Source organism: Microtus oregoni, unplaced genomic scaffold (genome assembly GCF_018167655.1).
Source record: "Microtus oregoni isolate MIOR12 unplaced genomic scaffold, Mior012 000004F_ref0000308, whole genome shotgun sequence".
In the NCBI taxonomy this organism is placed as follows: domain Eukaryota; kingdom Metazoa; phylum Chordata; class Mammalia; order Rodentia; family Cricetidae; genus Microtus; species Microtus oregoni.
This window is the reverse complement of record NW_024543063.1, coordinates 60,073,684-60,091,387: the sequence shown is the minus strand read 5'-3', so window position 1 is coordinate 60,091,387 and position 17,704 is coordinate 60,073,684. Positions and strand designations below refer to the sequence as shown.

At 44.0% G+C, this 17,704-nt stretch overlaps 1 protein-coding gene across 1 annotated transcript in view; it reads left to right on the top strand.

Moving 5' to 3' along the window:
* The window catches only part of Fto (FTO alpha-ketoglutarate dependent dioxygenase), a 348,414-nt gene that overhangs the window by 80,518 nt on the left and 250,192 nt on the right, over positions 1 to 17,704 (top strand). Inside the window, exons 2-3 of the mRNA XM_041649608.1 lie at positions 4,811 to 4,888; positions 15,295 to 15,913. Of these exons, the coding sequence (XP_041505542.1) occupies positions 4,811 to 4,888; positions 15,295 to 15,913 (697 nt within the window). The remainder of the gene's footprint in view (positions 1 to 4,810; positions 4,889 to 15,294; positions 15,914 to 17,704) is intronic.

Sequence of the window (17,704 nt, the reverse complement as noted above, 5' to 3'; positions counted from 1 at the left end):
CCTTCCCTCTCTTCCTTTTCCCTCCATCCTCTCTCTCCCTCCTATCCATCCATCCATCCATCCATCATCTTTTTACTGTTTACATCTACTGCTTTCTATTTTTATATACCTGCCCATCTATTGTTTTGCCATTGTTGAAGTATATCACATTTCTCCACCCTCTTCTGACTGTCATACTTTCTACAGTTAGTAGTATTCTTATATTTTTCCTATATAAATATCTTTTTCTTTTTTTCTTCCTGCTTTTAAGGATAGTCTTTATTTCACTGTCCTTAAATAATGTGGTTATGAAATACTTTTTAAAAAGGCTCTGTGTGTGTGTTTGCTTAAAGTTCTCAAAATAGCTTGAGTTTGTGGACTTTTAGATGTTAGTAAATTTGGAAAATACTTGGTCACTATTCTTTCTTTTCCCCATCCTCTCTCTCCTTTGGCTGTTTGAAATGTCTGTGTGGTTTTCATCGTCTGAGGTGCTACTGACTCTTCCTGCAGCATCTCCTGTGTGTACTTTCCCTTTTGTGTATTTAGGCTCCTCCTCTTCCCATTGCACTTTGAATGCTGAGACTCCTCGGTTCTCCTTTTTAGAATACTGTTACTTTTATTCTGTTCCTCACCTGTCCAGTCTCCCCCGACTCCCGGTTCTGCACACTGCAGTTCCAGGCACTCTTCTAATGTGTCTGCTCGCTCTGTCTCCACGTAGCTCCGCAGGCTGGTCTCGGGCTGCTCTTTTTTCTGTGATGACCCTTGCTTTGCCTTTAGCCATCTCTCCATGCAACACCTCACTGTTTGACTGGACGATGCTGCATCTTGTTCTTGGTGTCATTTAAAGTCTTCTGATCGTCATTAAGTGAGTCACTGAGGATTCTTGCTCTTGAGCCTAGTCAGGAAGAAGAGAGTGGCGTGTTTTGAGGGTCAGTGATCCTGCAGTAGAGTCCTTGCGAGTTCCTCTTGGTGTTGTGAATCACAAGGTTCTTCTTTTGTGCCTGTTTTTAAATCTTGAGCTGTTAGAGCAGGGAGGTCCCACGGGTTCAGCAACAGCTTTAGTTTTAAAAGTTGAAAAGTAGGTTTAATTTTAACTAAAATTTAAAAGTATTGTGTTTTATATGATCCCCTTATATCAAAAATTAAAAAGATTTTCGCAAGACATAACTTTTCTTGCCTTGGGAAGGTGTGGCATGTGGTGAGACTGACTGTGTGTAGTCCTTGGGGGGTGAGAGTCATCTCGGTATGTGACCTGTTGCTGGTCACGTCACAGCTTTGCGGGGACCTTGCTTTCTTCCTGTGTTCCAAGTCTTTTCAGTTTCCTTGTACTAAACCTCAGGTTATCATTACAGTACAGCTAGTTAAGCTGCACACACATAAATAAACCTTAGGTGACCATTGCAGCATTGCTAGTTAAGCTGTGACACACATATGCATGTGCACATATACATGTGAACCCCAAGTGACCATTATAGCCTAGCTAGTTAAGCTATAACACACACATTCATGCACACACACATGTGTAAACCTCAGGTAACCATTACAGCGCAGCTAGTTAAGCTGTGACACATGTACATGGGCACACACATATATAAGCTTTTATGAAAAGTGTTTCTAAATTTCTCCTGTATTTTGTTCAGGCAAATTAGTATCTGGAGTTCTTAAGTAGGGTTGACTTAAAGTACAATTAGTTGGATTTATATAGATTCCATTGCTTGCATCTATAACTATTAAATGCAACTTTTCCAACACAAATAAATAAGAATGCATGGTTGCCAAGTGTATTGAGGGCTTGTCCTGTGCCAAGCGCTGCTCTTACTGTTTGTCTGCATTGCTTCCTTTATGCCCTGCAGGGAGCTGAGCCCAGATTGTATCTCCATTGGGGAACTTTCCCTGGAACTAGAGTTTGGCTCCTAAGCTCATGCTCTGTTGTCTAGAGCAGCCTCCACCTCCCCTGAGTCCCACCTGCCTGCCATCTGCATAGGTCCCAAATCGCAGTATTTGCTAATGCATGTGACTGAGTGTTACCTCTTCATAGTTGCATTGCAGATAGAAACCCAAGGTCGAGAGAGATTGACTGAGGCATATATACACTTTGGAAGTTACAAGTTTGTGTCCCCAAATGTACTTGTCCTGTTTCTTTATACAGTGCTACATTTTTGTTGAGAACGGGGTTGGGATTGCCAACTCATGTAAATATTGAATATATTTCCTTTACTTCCTTTGGCTTAACTGCTTCCTACTTCTTGAGAGGTATCTTCTTACTCATTCAAACCTTGTTTAAGGACCAGGTCACGTTCCTACTTGCTTCATCCTTGCAAGACACAATGTATTTCTTACAGTGCATATTTATTAATTTTAATAAAATTAAATTTTTTACCACCCTAAAATACCATGTACAATTTAAAAACTGTAGCAGGGAATGCTGTGTATAATGGAGTATACCTCTAATTCCAGCACTTGGTGACTGAGGCCTGGGGATACCTAGATTTGAGGCCAGCCTAGACACATAGCAAGTTTCAGGCTGGCCTGCTATGCTGTCAGACATACAAGCAAACAACAACATCATATGCACATGTGTACATGTGCGCGCGCGCGCGCGCGCACACACACACACACACACACACACACAATTGACAACAGAAGCAGAATGTTTTGAATCCCTGTAGAGGAAAGCCATTGCTGTTCTGCTTTCTCCATAGTAGGAGTGTTCTTAAAGAATTTTATCCTCTGGTACAGCGTTTTGGGTGTCTTCAGCCTTACACATGTCTGGTGGTCTGCACCTCAGCTGAGCTGAGAAATGTGTTTCCACAATAATTTACTTGAAGCATTAATTACAAAGAGGTCCATCCTTTGTTGATGCTTGTTGGCCTCTGAGGCAGGTCTCTTGCTCTTCAGCCTGTCTTAGATGGAGTATGGATTTTCTCTTGGAAATATATATATCCTTATACATGGATTAGTTTTAATGATAGACTCTCAGCAGAGACTTTTAAGGTGGCATCTGTAAGGTGGACCTTCTGAATTATTCAGTGTTTAATTTTTTGGTGGCATTTATAAATATTGTAGTGCTTTGTGTTTATAAAAAGTCCTAAGAACCAGTAAAAGGATCACAGGGGATGCAGGCTTCCCTGAGCTTCAAATGAAATCTAAGTGTAGGGTTTTGGTTAAGGTAGTGATAGGGTACATAAGTGTGAGATGTATATTCATGGAAATATCATTAGTTCTTTTTAGGCTACTGCTGAGAGCAGAGAAAGCATTACCTAATTAGTAAATTAAATGATTTGTCCTATGCTACTTTTCTAAGTCTTTCCTAATGAGCAATGATCACACATTAATTAGGAAGTCGTTCAGCATTATGGGTAAGAAAATGCCATCAAAATAGCAGACTGGTTACACAAGTGGAATCATGTGCGAATGGAACACTTTTCTTTTTATAAGTGTACGAGTTAGATTTCTATTCCCTTTGTGTTATCTATTTTGGATTGTAATGAAAAAGGTCTAAAAAGTTTGGGTCAAAAAGGGATGTTTGCTCGGGACTGCTCTGGTTATGATAGATCTGTGAGTGAAGGCTGCTTTCTTGGTGTGGAAGGGGATAATAACACTCTGGGCTGCCATGTCTGGCTGGCTGAGTGTGCGCTGCACAAAATCAGTGACTTATGGAGTTGCGGGGAATAAAAGAGTTTGTGTGTGCTAAGCTGTACTCTTTTGGGTAGGCCTGCACTGGTCCGGAGCAATGACACTGTTCTTATGGTGTTTCATTGCTGCCTGACAGTGGCCCTGGCGGTGCTCTTTCTGCTATTCTTTCTTCCAGATATGAACCAACCTCCCTCTGCCCCCTCTCTCTATTTGTGTGTGTGTGTGTGTGCGCGCGCATGTTATACTCACATTGTATATGCTCCATGCAAACATGGGCTGTGTAGATGTCTGAATATAAGGTGAAGCATTAGAAAATCTCATGTTGCAATTACCTGTTTTGTTAGTCAGTGCTGTCTGACAAAGACTCGGTTTTCTGAAACAGCCTTAGACGATGCTGGATGGATAATTATAAAAAGGTGCTTCAAAATTGGATAAAAAAGCAAAGAGGCTTACCATAAATTTGTGGTGATGTTTGAGATGAGAGATAACTTTTTAAAAGACACTATTTGGGGCTGGAGAGATGGTTCCACAGTTACAAGTGCTTGTTCTTCCAGAGGACACAGCTTCAGTTCCCAGCACCCTCGTGGCAGCCTACAGCCATGTGCAACTGCCGTTCCTGGAGGCCAGACACCTTCTTCTGACCTTTCCAGGCACCGGGCATGCATGTGGTGCATGTACATACATGTAGGCAGGCAGAACACTTACATACATAAAATAAAACAAATCTAAAAAAAGAGCAGTACTGCCAGTGGGCACATCCAGATAAGGGTTTACAGGAGGAGTGAGCATCGCAGCTCCCCCAACATCGAGGGTTGGTATCACAGACTGCTTAACAGAGATTCAGGTTGTATGAGCAGCAAGATTCATTCTGGGAGACTGTATTGACTGATTCGTAGGTCACCTATGTCATGAAAAAGACCCCGGTGGTAAAGATGCGAGAGGAGTGAATGGAACTGTCTCGTGAAGTGTGACAGGAGCAGAATTAGTTTTGAAAAAACGCTTTATACATCTTAAAATTTAAAATGTGTATGCCTTGTTTGGTCTATTTTATAGTGGGCCTTTAATGTATATCTTTAAAAGTTTACACATTCAAGTTCATTAAGATTTTTGTGTGTGTTTTATTGGAAAATAATATATTGGTCTATATTTGAAGTTATTTTATACTCACTAACATGTAATTCTTATTTTTAACCAGAAACTGAGGCTTCTTGAGGAGCTTGAAGACACTTGGCTTCCTTACCTGACCCCCAAAGATGATGAGTTCTATCAGCAGGTAAGACGTTTTAATACTTTGTTCAGTCTGTAGGCTCCGTATTTGGTCAATGGAGTTGCTGGGCCTGATCCCAGGCTGTGCAGAGAGTGCAGGGCACATGCTTTCCCTCATGGCCTGCTGTCTCTGCGGACTCTGTCTAGGCCCAGCACAACATTGTCACCTCCCAGCATCCATGGCCCTTCCTTCCTTTGCACTTCTCTGCTCACGCTGGCTTTTTGTTTTCTTTTCTTTTTGTCCTGCATAGAATATAACTTTGTCTTCTCCTCCTGTTGCTGGGTGGCTGACCCTTTAAGAGTTCGTTAAGGCCTTGGCTCCTCTGTGAAGCTTTCGCCCTCTGTGTGAAGCTGCACCTTGAGAGTGTGCTGCCCTGCCTGCCTAGCCCATCAAATAGCAGTATTGGGATTCTGCTTCTCCAACTCTAAATTCTGTACTCTTCCCTTATATATGATTAAAATTCAAAGTCACCCAAATTGGAACGGGAAAGGGGATTTATTGGCATCACTTAAAAATCTAAAAGCATGTTAGTGTGCCTAGCCCCTCAAAAGCTATCCCTGACCACTCTTTTCCTGGGGTTCTGGCTTTGACAGTCCCATGTGTGTGTTCATGCTGAGTTGGCTCTAACCTGATAACCTGGGAGTACTTGGACAGCTCAAGGGATATGTAGTCTTCAACATCTGAGGTTTTAGAAGAGGCTGGTGGGCTCTTTCCTTATGGGTCCCCCAGATTCCCCCGTTAGTGACTGAGTTAGTGTGATTAGGCTCACTGTGTGTGCTGTTGATGGGCCTCTCTGGGGCCTTCTCACTCAAGCCTCACGAGTGAATGGTTGGGGAGAGACGGATGATGTCCCGAAAGAAAAACAGAAGAATTTGTTTTCAAGTAAGAAGGGAGAGGAGTGCTAGATGGACAAAACATGCTGAAATTTCACCTATTTTTTACTGTTTGAACATTTATTTGAAATATGGGAGTAGAACCATATCACTGTTGGTAGTGCCGGCTTGTCCGTAGTAACCTTGACAATCAAGGAAGGGAGGGTAGAAGGCATTTGCCCACCTGGAGTCTGATTTCTAGGTCACTCTCATTTCTAAGACCTTGTCTTCAGCTTACAAGCACTCTCAGATCTGTGGTTTTCTTCTCTGCCCTGGCTGTCCCTGAAATCATGCCAGCCCCTTGCTTCAGGTCTACAGTGAATTGTCATTGCGTCGTCATCTCCCCCAGTCCTTTGTGATGACCCTGCTGGATGTTTGCCCCTCCTCCGAGTAGCTTTGCAGCTTCCCCTGTGGAGCCTTCCTGTTCCACCTTCTGTCAGTCAGTGTATTCCCTTCCTTGCAGAACACCTTTGTGCTGGAGGCTGCGACTAGCTGCTGGGCCATTCCCTAGGATTTTCCTGACCCTCCTGAGCCCAGAGACTTCTGTTCTTTATCTCTATTCTCTCACCCATTTTTAGTAGTGTTAATTTTGTTTTGTTTTGGTTTTGGTGTGATGCTGGCTGTCTGAGTGCAAAGCCTTACACATGCCAGGCAAGTGTTACAGTCAACTGAAGGCTAGCCCCTGAAATGATTTTGTGTTTAAATATGCTTCTTTCTCTAATTTTATGCACGTTTTTCAGTCCAACACATGCTTAGTTTGCTTGAGTGAATGATGAATATATTAGCACTTATGTTTGGGACAGGGTCTTACTATATAGCTCAGGCTGATTTTAAAACAGTATTTGTTCATGTGAATGTATGTGTCTATACAGATGTGTGCAGAGACCCATGGAGACCCAAAGAGGGTGGGTCATGGTTACAGGTGGTTGTGAGCTGCCCAGGATAGGGACCAAGCTCCTCCGAATGATTAGCAAGTACTGCTGACAGCGGATCCATCTCCTCAGCCCATCCCCTCAAACTGGTTTTGAATTCAAAATCCTTCTGACTCGGCATCCTTGGGGCTACAGTTACAGGTGTGGGTCATGATACCTTGTTACTTTTAAAAGTCAGTTATGTAATGAATCTAGGGTGTTTTGCAGTTTGATTTTACCCACATACACACTTCCTCAGGAGATGGCATCTTGAAATAGAGGAATGATTACAGAAATATATTCAGTAGTGATAGGTTGCTCTCATTTTAGCTCATCTAGTTACCCAAATTATCCACAGCAAACATGTACTTGTTTTACAGTAAAGAAAAAGGTAATTTTTAAAAGCCCCTTTAAGGCAAGTCAAAGCAGTCCGCTTCGAAGTGCTTGTTGATCTCCCGCTGACATATACCTTCTGGTACTCAGTTGTCCCAGCGGCGCTTCCAGCCACTTCCACCTCAGTGTTGTGCGGGAACAACATGAAGAGCTAAATGGGAAAGGTTAGAGCCCGCTCTACTCCGGCCATCCCCACACCAGGATCAGTGGGGAAAAAACCCAGATGCAAACAGACAACCCCTCCAGGCTCCCTAATTTCCCAAGACTCATTCTAAAAATCAGTTATCAGTACCTAATCATGTTAAATACATCTGCTGATAAGCCCAGGGCTTCTGTAAAGCTCTGTTTTTACAGACTGTGCTGTGGTGAGTGCTCACAGACCCAGCCACTAGGGTGGTTGAGCTGCAGGAAAGAGCCAGCCCAGCAGCTCAGAGCCGGACCCTCAGCAAACAGAACAAACCAGAAGCAAAACAGTGACAGTTGGAGGGAACTTATTCTCTTAAGAGATAAACTAAAAATATATGTGGTTATTAGCATATATTATTGTATAAATTAGTGGGTCTACTGTGGTATTCTTGTATGTGTGCCCATAGTGACCCTTCTGGTCTGGAGGCTGCTTTTCTTCTCCCCCGACATCCTTCCCAATCTTCACGTGTCTCTTAATTCTTTCTGTCCTAGCTCCATGCTCTCTTTCCCCATCTCTAGAGTCCTGTGTTCAGCTGTGTTCTACAGGATTCAGTGAAATTGTGTGTTGTTTGTCCTACTGTGTCTGGCTTGTTTCATTCAAGTTAATATTCTCATTTCATTCATGTTGGTGCAAACGACAGGGTTTTGTTTCTGTGGTTATGTAGTATTCCATTGTATATATACGATGATTTCTTTCTCCATTCACTGTGACTGAAAATGTTTATGAATGACGGGAATGAATGGCTCAAGTCTGACATTGGGCCTCTTACACAGACATGTGGTAAGATTCTGATTTCATGCACCTAGCATGTGGGCATGTTGGTTGTCTCTTAGCCAGTGCCAGGCAGGCACCGTCGGGTTTTGTGAATGCTCCTGTATTTAGTTGTCACACCACCAGCCATGTTCATTTCTCCCAGGAGTCAGAACTGTCCCCCTCAAGTTTAATACCCAGCGGGTCTTATCGTTACTGTTTCAACCATCAGGAGAATGTAAGTTCCTGTCTGGGCTTCAGAACTGAAGGCAGGACGCAAATTGATCGACTCCAAGACTGGGCTGTTTCTCCTTCTCTCTGTGGCATATTCCAGTTCAAAACACCTGGGGAAATAAAGAACCAAAAAATAGCAGTATCAACAGCTAGAAGCTGAAGGCAAAGGGAGTTTCTGTTAGCTTGCCCCAGGACACCAGTAAATGAGCAGTGACACAGTCAGCCGACAAAGCTGTCCCCCAGTTCCCAGCTGCTCCCTGGGAAATAGTGTGGGTCCCCAGGCTCTCTCTGTGCGCTCTTCCCATGTGCCAGTGGCACCAGTGCTGTTCCGAGAGCATTGCACACATCAGCTCCTCTAAATCCCACTGTAGTCCTTCACGGCAGCTGCTGTAGAGCTCACTTTGGAGCAGAGGAAACGGAGGCGCAGAGAGGGTTAAAGCCTTTTTGAGATTTATGGGCTGGTAGTCTACAGACCAAGGATTGTTCTGTCTGGCTCTCTGGGTTACACTTTGCTACTTCCATCGTTTCCTGTATCACTTTCTGAGATGACTCGCCTCTTTTCCAGGGGCCCCAAATCCTGCCCATTCTTGCTTACCTGTGACCACCGCCCTCAGTCCTGACTGTATACTAGAAGGTTCTACCTGAAAGTCTTCCTGGTACCCTAGCGCAGTATGATCCATATTAGTTAACCGCATGCTTTAGCCTCCCCGCTGAGGCTGTAAATGTTTTAGGAATTAAAGATAAAGTTGCAAAAGGTGACAGAGACCCCTGCTTTTCTTGATCTTCCTTGTGGGATGGCTAGTGTGGGAGGTACGGGAAGGAGCCATATGATGAGAACCACACACGGGAAGTCCTGGTCTAGGAACAAGGGCTCTGATGTGTTTGAAAGGGGACGCGCCTGAAGCTGCCAAGGTGGAGTGAGAGCTGAGAGCAGAGGCTCTGAGGTCGGATGCTGACAGTTGGGGGACTTCCCAGGAGTGAGAAGAGGTGACAGGAGGCATGACTTAACACTTTATTAAGGATCAGTGCTTTATAGTACTGGCTCATTTTTTTCTCTAGTGGGGTCCCCTTGTTCTGTTCTTCAGGCTAGGGGTCTTATCTCCAACTGCTCCCCACTGCTTCTGTCCCCTGGGCAGTCCTTAGGTCTTGGCAATTTTACTTCCCCAGAATGTCTCAGATTTCTGCCTTGGCCAGCACAGTTGAAGCCCTTGTTGATCTCCCACCTGTAGAGTGTCCGTAGTGTCCTGATAGGTGCCCTGCAGTGCCTGCAGAACAGACCTGATTAAAGTGTGTTCAGTGCGTGCCTCCTCTACCTCCTCCTCACTTTGCTCATTTTGTTGAGTCTCTTGGTTTTGGTTTTTGTTTTGAGCCAAGGTTTCTCTGTAGCTTTGGTGCCTGTCCCGGAACTAGTTCTTGTAGACCAGGCTGGCCTTGAACCCCCAGAGATCCATCTGCCTCTGCCTCTCGAGTGCTGGAATTAAAGGCACCACCACCGCCTGGTGAGTCTCTTGTGGTTTTTGTTGTTGTTTTGTTTTTTTAGGGGAAATAAATACTTATTTCATCTTATACTTCCAGGTCATGGTCTATCTATGAAGGAGGTTAAGATAGAAACTTGAAGAAGAATTTACAAAGAAACACTGCCAGTTTTTGCTTAACTAGCCTTCTTATACAGCTTAGAACCACCTGCCTAGGGGATGGTACCACCCACAGTGGGCTTGGCCTCCTATACAATTAACAATCAAGAGCTATAGTGCCAATGGAATGTGGAGGGTCAGCTATAGAATCTCTTGTTTTTAAGGTAAAGTTCAAACCAGGCATGTCTGCTTATCACTTACAATGCTATTGACAGTTAGATCCAGATTACCTGTGTCCAGAATCTGACCCGCACCTACAGCGCTGTTGGGGAACACCTTGCTGTACTCCAACCCTACTCTGCCCTCCTCCTTCCGGCATTGTTCCTGCCAGCACCTTTCTCCCCAGGCATCCACCTGTTCACCCTAAGAAAAGTGTCCTTACGTAAATACTGCGCATCCTGTAACTGTCCCAGGAAGTCCCACTTGTAATGCTTCACTTGGCTGCTTCCTGCCTCTGCTGCTTCCCCTGAGGCCTAAACTGCTGCCGTCCCCATAGCCATTGCCTCCCAGCCTCTGTGTTCTTCCTTTGCTTCAACATAACATCTGGGGAAATCTTAACATTTTTTTTCATTCATTTATTTTGCCTGTGTGTGCACATGTGCTGTGCCATGGTGCACATGTAGAAACCAGAGGACAATTTGTGGGAGTCAGTCTCTCCTTCCTCCACATGGGTGATCAGGATTGGCAGCAAGTGCTCTTCCCCACTGAGCCAACTCACCATCCCATTCCAGAGCTTTCTCTTAGTTAACTCTACCTGCTTTCTTGCTGAGAGACCCTTGGTAGCTTCCCAGCTCATTCCGAGTAGACGCCTAGAAGTCTGGCACTGGACACTGACTTATAAAGCACTGCGTACCAGCTCCTCACTGTTCTCTTACCTTCTTACCTGTTCTTGCTTTCCCAGCCCCTCAACTCACATCCTCTTCCTACAGTAGCATTCTTCCTCTTCCTACAATGGCCTTCTTCCTCTTCCTACAATGACCTTCTTCATCTTCCTTTTCTTGGAATGAGCCAAGCACATTTCTACCCCAAAACTTTTGTACTGTGATCCCTTCACTTGGAGCTCTCTCATTCAGGTCTTTGCGGGGCCTGCATCCTCATTCTTTCTTCCGGCCTCAGGTCACCTTGCCAGAGAGATGTGAGATGACCACACTTAGCACAGCCACCCAGTCCTGTGCACTCAACTCTATTTCCTCTAAAGCACTCACTGCCATCTTGATACACGGGCTTTTATTTATTCATTTGTATGTGACTCTCAGAATACAAGCTTGAAGACAGTGTGGGGATGTTTTGTTTTTTTGCATTCTTGAAACTTAGGGCTTCGCAGATGGTGTGTGCTGGACTGGTCTGTGAGCCCCCAAATGAGAATTTTTTTCCAGTCTTCTCTTCCCAACTGTCTTCCTGTAACAGTGTGCTTGTACTTCTGCCCTAGTAATATCTTACTCCATTACTTTCCGTTCTGTCCATGCAGGTGTGTGAGATGCTATCAGTAGGGCTAGCTTATTTTTATCAGCATATTTATGGACTTTATCGCGTGTCTGATGCCTAACAAGTGCTGGTTGGGTATTGCATGAACACACAGAGTAGCCTGAACCAGTGCCTGAACCAACACTGTGTCACAGCAGGGCTCTGGCATTACCAGCCTGCCTGTGACAACCTGTAGCAGATCCTACACAGGTCTTCAGACATGTGCTTCCTCTGGGTCTCACTTGGCATCATACAGCTGGAGGCTGGGCCAACTGACTGTGTAGCCTTTTAGTGTTGGGATTGTGGCCAAGTTGCAAGTATTCTTAATAAAAATTATGTAGAAAATCTCATAAAGGACAGTGTGTAGGATGCGCCAGAGTGCAAAGCATGAAGTGTTACCAGCAAAGGGTGTGACAGCAGGTTATAGATCGAGTCTTTAGACGGGCCACTGACGTTGTCAGGTGGAGCCTGTCCCAGGCTCCTTACAGATGGTAAATTCTGTAAATTGAAGATAGTTCTTTTGGGCCTCATTTGAGTTTACCTCCTGTTAATGGGTGTTTTACTCATTCAGCACCATGCCTGGCTTCTCCGAATGATGAAGTTATTTCAGACCGGTAGGAGAGGAAAAGATAGAATTCATATGTAGTGCATTAAAGTCGGCAAAGACAAAGCCTCACCTCTGGAGAGCCAGCGTTGTAGATCTTCCAAGCCATCGGATAGGGTCTGTGTATTGGCACATTACGGCTACCATACCTTTCCAAATACGAAACAAAACATCATTTTTATGCCCTAAAAGTGTTCATAGAGCTCAAGAAATATAGTGTGCAACCAAACCAGCGATAACATAATTTCATGACTGTGTACTCCCTAGAAAAACTTTAACAGGATTAATAAAAAAATTACGCGAACATAGTTGAAAGTCTGCCAACAGCTGTTGCAAATTACTGTGTTTTATCTGATGTTCCTCATATACCTGTCTAAACGGAAAGTGAACTTACTCGCCTGACAGCATGAACTCAGATTATTTAATGTTCGTCTCTTCTCCAAAGTTACTTGATGTTCTCTAAAGACAATTCATAACTGATGTTCCATGGCTGTTCCGTGCACCAGGTACTAGATTAACCGCTGTCTGAATGGTGGACAAGCACACGTCGGGGAGGCGTTTGCTCCCATTCATCTTCCTTGAGACTGTGGCAGAGTTAGCCCATGCTCATGAACTGTTCTCGTCGCAATAAAGTAACCCTTGGTGTGACAGACACAGCAGATTGAAATAAGGCAGACATTTTGGTAAAGATGGTTGACAATTCTGTATCATCATATCAAGAATAAATATCTGGCAAGTGTAAGAATTTCCATAAAGAAAATAAATTAAAATGGTCTTTTTTCTTGATTTTTTTTTATCCAAAGTAGTTTACATCTAGTTTAGAAAATCATTTAAAAGTCAAAGGACGAAATTAAAATATACAAAGTACATTCCCAGAGGGTAGCACTTTCAGCTTTTGACCACTTTTTTCTACCTTTGCTCTTTTTAAAATTTGTGGCCTCTTTTTCTTTAGTTGTTATTATGTGTATATGTGTTATATATGTGTTATGTGAATGTATATATATACACATATACAACACATGTGTCATACATACATAATATATATTATACACATACAACTAAATCAGTTGATCTCTTCTTAAGAATCCTACTCTGATTTTTATCACATAGATTACAAATACTTTTTCAATCAGAGCTTGATTATTAATTGTATGCTTCATTTTGTATAAACATTTTAAAAACATACATTCAAATCCACTAATCCTTTAAAAACTGTCTTTGACACCCTATCTATAATATGGCTACCATAAAAATAGATCTTGTATAAGTAAATAATCTGTTATAAGTTGTATAAACAGAGTAATAGTTGTAGAACTTCATTTTTCCATTTTCCTTCCCCTCCTTTTTCCCTTTCTTGTCCTTGAGACAAGGTTCTATAATGTTCTCTGCTTACAAGATTGTATTGCTGTCTTCCTGGACTGTGTAGTAGAACAGGGTGCTGTTGCTGTCTTCCTGGACTGTATAGAACAGGGTGCTGTTGCTGTCTTCCTGGACTGTATAGAACAGGGTGCTGTTGCTGTCTTCCTGGACTGTGTAGTAGAACAGGGTGCTGTTGTTGTCTTCTTAGACTGTGTAGTAGAACAGGGTGCTGTTGCTGCCTCCATTTTTCAGTTGTGATAAATGAAGTAGTGAAACTGTAAGTTCTGGGTGAATCTCTGACAGTGGACAGCAGTGTGCCATGTGCCTCTGGCCTCTCATGTTACATTCATGTTCATACATAGCAGTGCTCCACATGCTTCTGTCGTTTCCCATTACATCCATGCCATGTATAGCAGTGGTTCACCTGCTTCTGCCCTTTCCTGCCACATCCATGATCATCCCAGCAGTGCTCCACATACCTCTGCCCTTTCATGTTACATCCATGATCATCCCCAGGAGTGCTCCACATCCCTCTGCCCTTTTCTGTCATGTCCACGATCATCTAGCTCTTAGGCTTCTGAGAGTAGGACAGTCAGACTCTACTTATTTAGTGAGTTCTTTTTCCATGGTCAGACTTGATGAATTTGTTTTTCTTTTGTATACTTCCTGTCGAATCTTGCAGGATTGCCCCCTACCCATTCTGTAAATGAACCAGAATGGGCTAGATTATGCTATAGTCACAGATAACCTGTAGCCTGAGGACTTGAGTTTCTATCTCTAGTACCCATGTAGAAAGCCAAAAGTCATGGTACACGCACGTCTGTCATCCTAGTGCTGGGGAGGTGGAGACAGGCCCATCCCTGGAGCTAGCCTAGCCAATCAGTGAGAGACCCTGTCAATGAGTGGTTAAGGTGAATGCCTGACCTTGGTCTCTGGCTTCTGCACACGTAAGCACACAGGTGCGCGTCTGTCTGTATGTACACATGCAGACACCCACAGGAATAAGCATGTTGTCTCCCCATGCATGAAGGCCTGAACAGCACAGTGGTCTGAGGACAGGTGAGTGGGTTGCTATCCCTAGGCTTTTCGTTGAGGACTCAGCCTGAAACTGAGGGAACAATTCAGATTAAACTTTATAGGGACAAGCATAAATCCTGTGCCAAGGAGACAGAGTGGTGCCAGGAAAGCCAATACAGTCCTAAAAAGCGTCAATGTCTGTTTCTGTATTAGTGGGGGGATTTGTCTGAATACCCCATTCTCATTACACCAGTTGAATTGCCTTTTATAGAATATTCTGGGCACTAGTATTGTAGTCATGAGTCAAATTGTCATGACTCTTGTGTTCATAGAACTTAATGTCTTCACTTCAAGAGAGGTGAGTTTTCTTTAGGTGAGTGTGTTGAACCAGAAGCCAGTTTGCCAGGAATTGAAAGGGGTTCAGTCAGGTAGCTAATACCACCCCACTGGAGCCAGACAGATACTACAGCCCGTACATCCTGGCCTGACATTTACCAATGTGACTCAGGGCAAGCGTCCCCAGAGCCTGGCTGCTTCAGTGTTGTATCCATGGGCCGGGGCTGATAGTGTGTATAAAGGCATGAGAAATTAGCCGGACTGGCTGAGTCAGAACAACCTGGCATGGAGCAAACACTGACAGTAGGCAATAATTAGTTTGCAAACAAAATTATATTTTCTGCAAAGCCAAAGGATGCAAGAGAGATTAAAGGCACAAAAAGCCTGGGAATTCAAAGGCAAATTCTTCTCATTTATTGTTGGTGCTGAAGATTGTTAGTAGTTAGAGCTTCAGCTCGATAGTGCTCACTGGAGAGTCTCCTGTCAGTTTTGTGTAAGTTTTTGCTTTTTAGACTGGCAAGATATGAACCCTGCTTGGAAAAGCCATGAGGTAGTTTAATTTCTTCCTGGACCCTTATAAAGAAAATAGCTTTTGCAAATAATAAGATAGTAGCCATTTATACCCATTTCTCCCCTCTGGTTTCATTTTAGTGGCAGCTGAAATATCCTAAACTGGTTCTCCGGGAAGCCGGCAGTATATCCGAGGAGCTGCATAAAGAGGTCCCTGAGGCCTTCCTCACACTGCATAAGCATGGCTGCATGTTTCGGGACGTGGTTAGGATCCAAGGCAAAGATGTGCTCACCCCAGTGTCTCGCATCCTCATTGGGGACCCAGGCTGCACCTACAAGTACCTGAACACGAGACTCTTCACGGTGCCCTGGCCAGTGAAGGGCTGCACCATCAATTACGCAGAGGCTGAGATTGCCGCTGCATGTCAGACCTTCCTCAAGCTCAATGACTACCTGCAGGGTGAGACCATCCAGGCCCTGGAAGAACTGGCCATCAAAGAGAAGGCTAACGAAGATGATGTGCCGCTGTGCATTGCCGAGTTCCCCAGGGTTGGCATGGGGTCGTCCTGTGATGATGAAGTGGACCTTAAGAGCAGAGCAGCCTACAACGTGACTCTGCTAAACTTCATGGATCCTCAGAAAATGCCATACCTGAAAGAGGAGCCTTATTTTGGCATGGGGAAGATGGCGGTGAGCTGGCATCACGATGAGAACCTGGTGGACAGGTCAGCGGTGGCCGTGTACAGCTATAGCTGTGAAGGTACAGTCTGCTCTGATGGCAGTGTGACCAGAGTCACATGGGTGTTTATGTGTTGTGTGTCCTTTCCCCCTCCATCCTGGCTCACGAGTCTGCAGAGCATCCTTCTTCCCCATCTAAATGCACGCTGGCTCATTGTTGCCCTGTGTGCAGAATATTTCTGCATGTAAGCACTACTGTCATTTTGTCTTCCCATCGCCCAGCAGAGCAGCCAATTGCTGTTCTTTAATGCTCAGGGTCGGCTGTTCAGTCACCACAATTAGCTCGCTGAGGAAGAGCTAGGAAAACAGAAACCTGTCAAGTTTCCCCCCTGTTCTCACAGGTGTACATTCTTGCCTTGCCAAAATGCTTTATTATGCCTGACATCACCATCTCAGTGGTTGGGATCTGTCAGGTATGGACCTGTTCTTGGCTTCCTATCGTTTTTTATAAGACCCTCCTTGACAGAAGCAGTTAAGTGGCTTCTGTAGGCAGACATTCCAGCTTTCCTGCCTTTTCTAAGGTCCTGACGCCTTGGAGCAGAGAGCTGTAGATTGCCAACTTGAAGACCTAACTATCTTTTCCTGCTGTTCTGTTTCTGTTTATCTAGGGTCCCCAAGAGTTTCTCAGAACAGGATTGTGAAAGGTACTGAGTATGCGGAGCCCAGCAGGACCACCGACTCCTTTATTACCTGATGATTAGACAAAGGAGTGTGGGAAACCCTTGTAAAGCTAGGGTACTGAGTCTTCTGAGAGGGTGAACTAGAACTTTTAAGGTCTTTGTTTCCTGACAATCCCACTTTCTTTATTGATTTTTGTTATTTCTTGTCTTATGTTTGCTGAAATGGCTATTTTGGAAAAGTGATTTAAGAGAAAAAAAATCCATCTTATGGTACTCTTAAATTTCTTCATTTTTCCAGTCTCAAAAATTTCCTCAGGATAACTAATATCTTTTCTAAATTTACCTTGGACTTTTAGTCCAAAACAAGGAACAAGTTGAGTGTTTGGAAATGTCTTCAGTTTCCCTGGCATCTCAAGTAGTGGTTGCAACCTAAAAATCTCTTGAAGTCATAATTCAGTGCTGTTCAGGAGGGAGGAGCCAATGTCCTTTGATCTCAAATACAGCCTTTTGGGGATGTAAGAATTCCACAGGGAACAATGGAGTTGGTTAGCTGTTTCTGAGGAAGTGGCCACAGAACCTGCTGCCCTGTGTGTGACAGTAAGGGTGGACGGCCCAGAGCTGTCTTTGTACTCTGCCCTGATGCCCTGTTCCCAGTTTAATCATTCTGCTGTACTTCCCTTTCATGGGGGATCAAGAAAGATATTTAAAATTTTAACAAATAGAGTCTATAAAGCATCTATGATTGGGAGTAGTTAAATCTGGTAAAGAGTAAAAAAATGCAGATTGTGTATACATAGAATTGTGGTAGTGAAGCGGATCAGCGAGTAAAGGCACTTGTTGCTAAGCCTGACTCCTAGAGTTTAGTCCCTAGGACCCACATGGTGAAAAGGAGAGAAATGACTCTGCAAATTGCCCTCTGACCCCTCATATATAGGCTGAGGTGCTCGCGCGCGTGTGCATGCACACACACACACACACACACACACACACACACACACAGAATAAATAATAAAATCTTAATAAAAACTTTAAAGAAATATTTCTACCTGCAGTTACTAGCTGGAAGAGAGGCTTGCAGGATTTCAGTAGGTAAGAGCAGAGCAGTGGGATTTCTTTGTTCTCCTAATCTCCAAGATGGCCAGACTTTATCAAATAATCGTGACAGCGCTTGGGGGTTCTTCCCAGAGCACCTG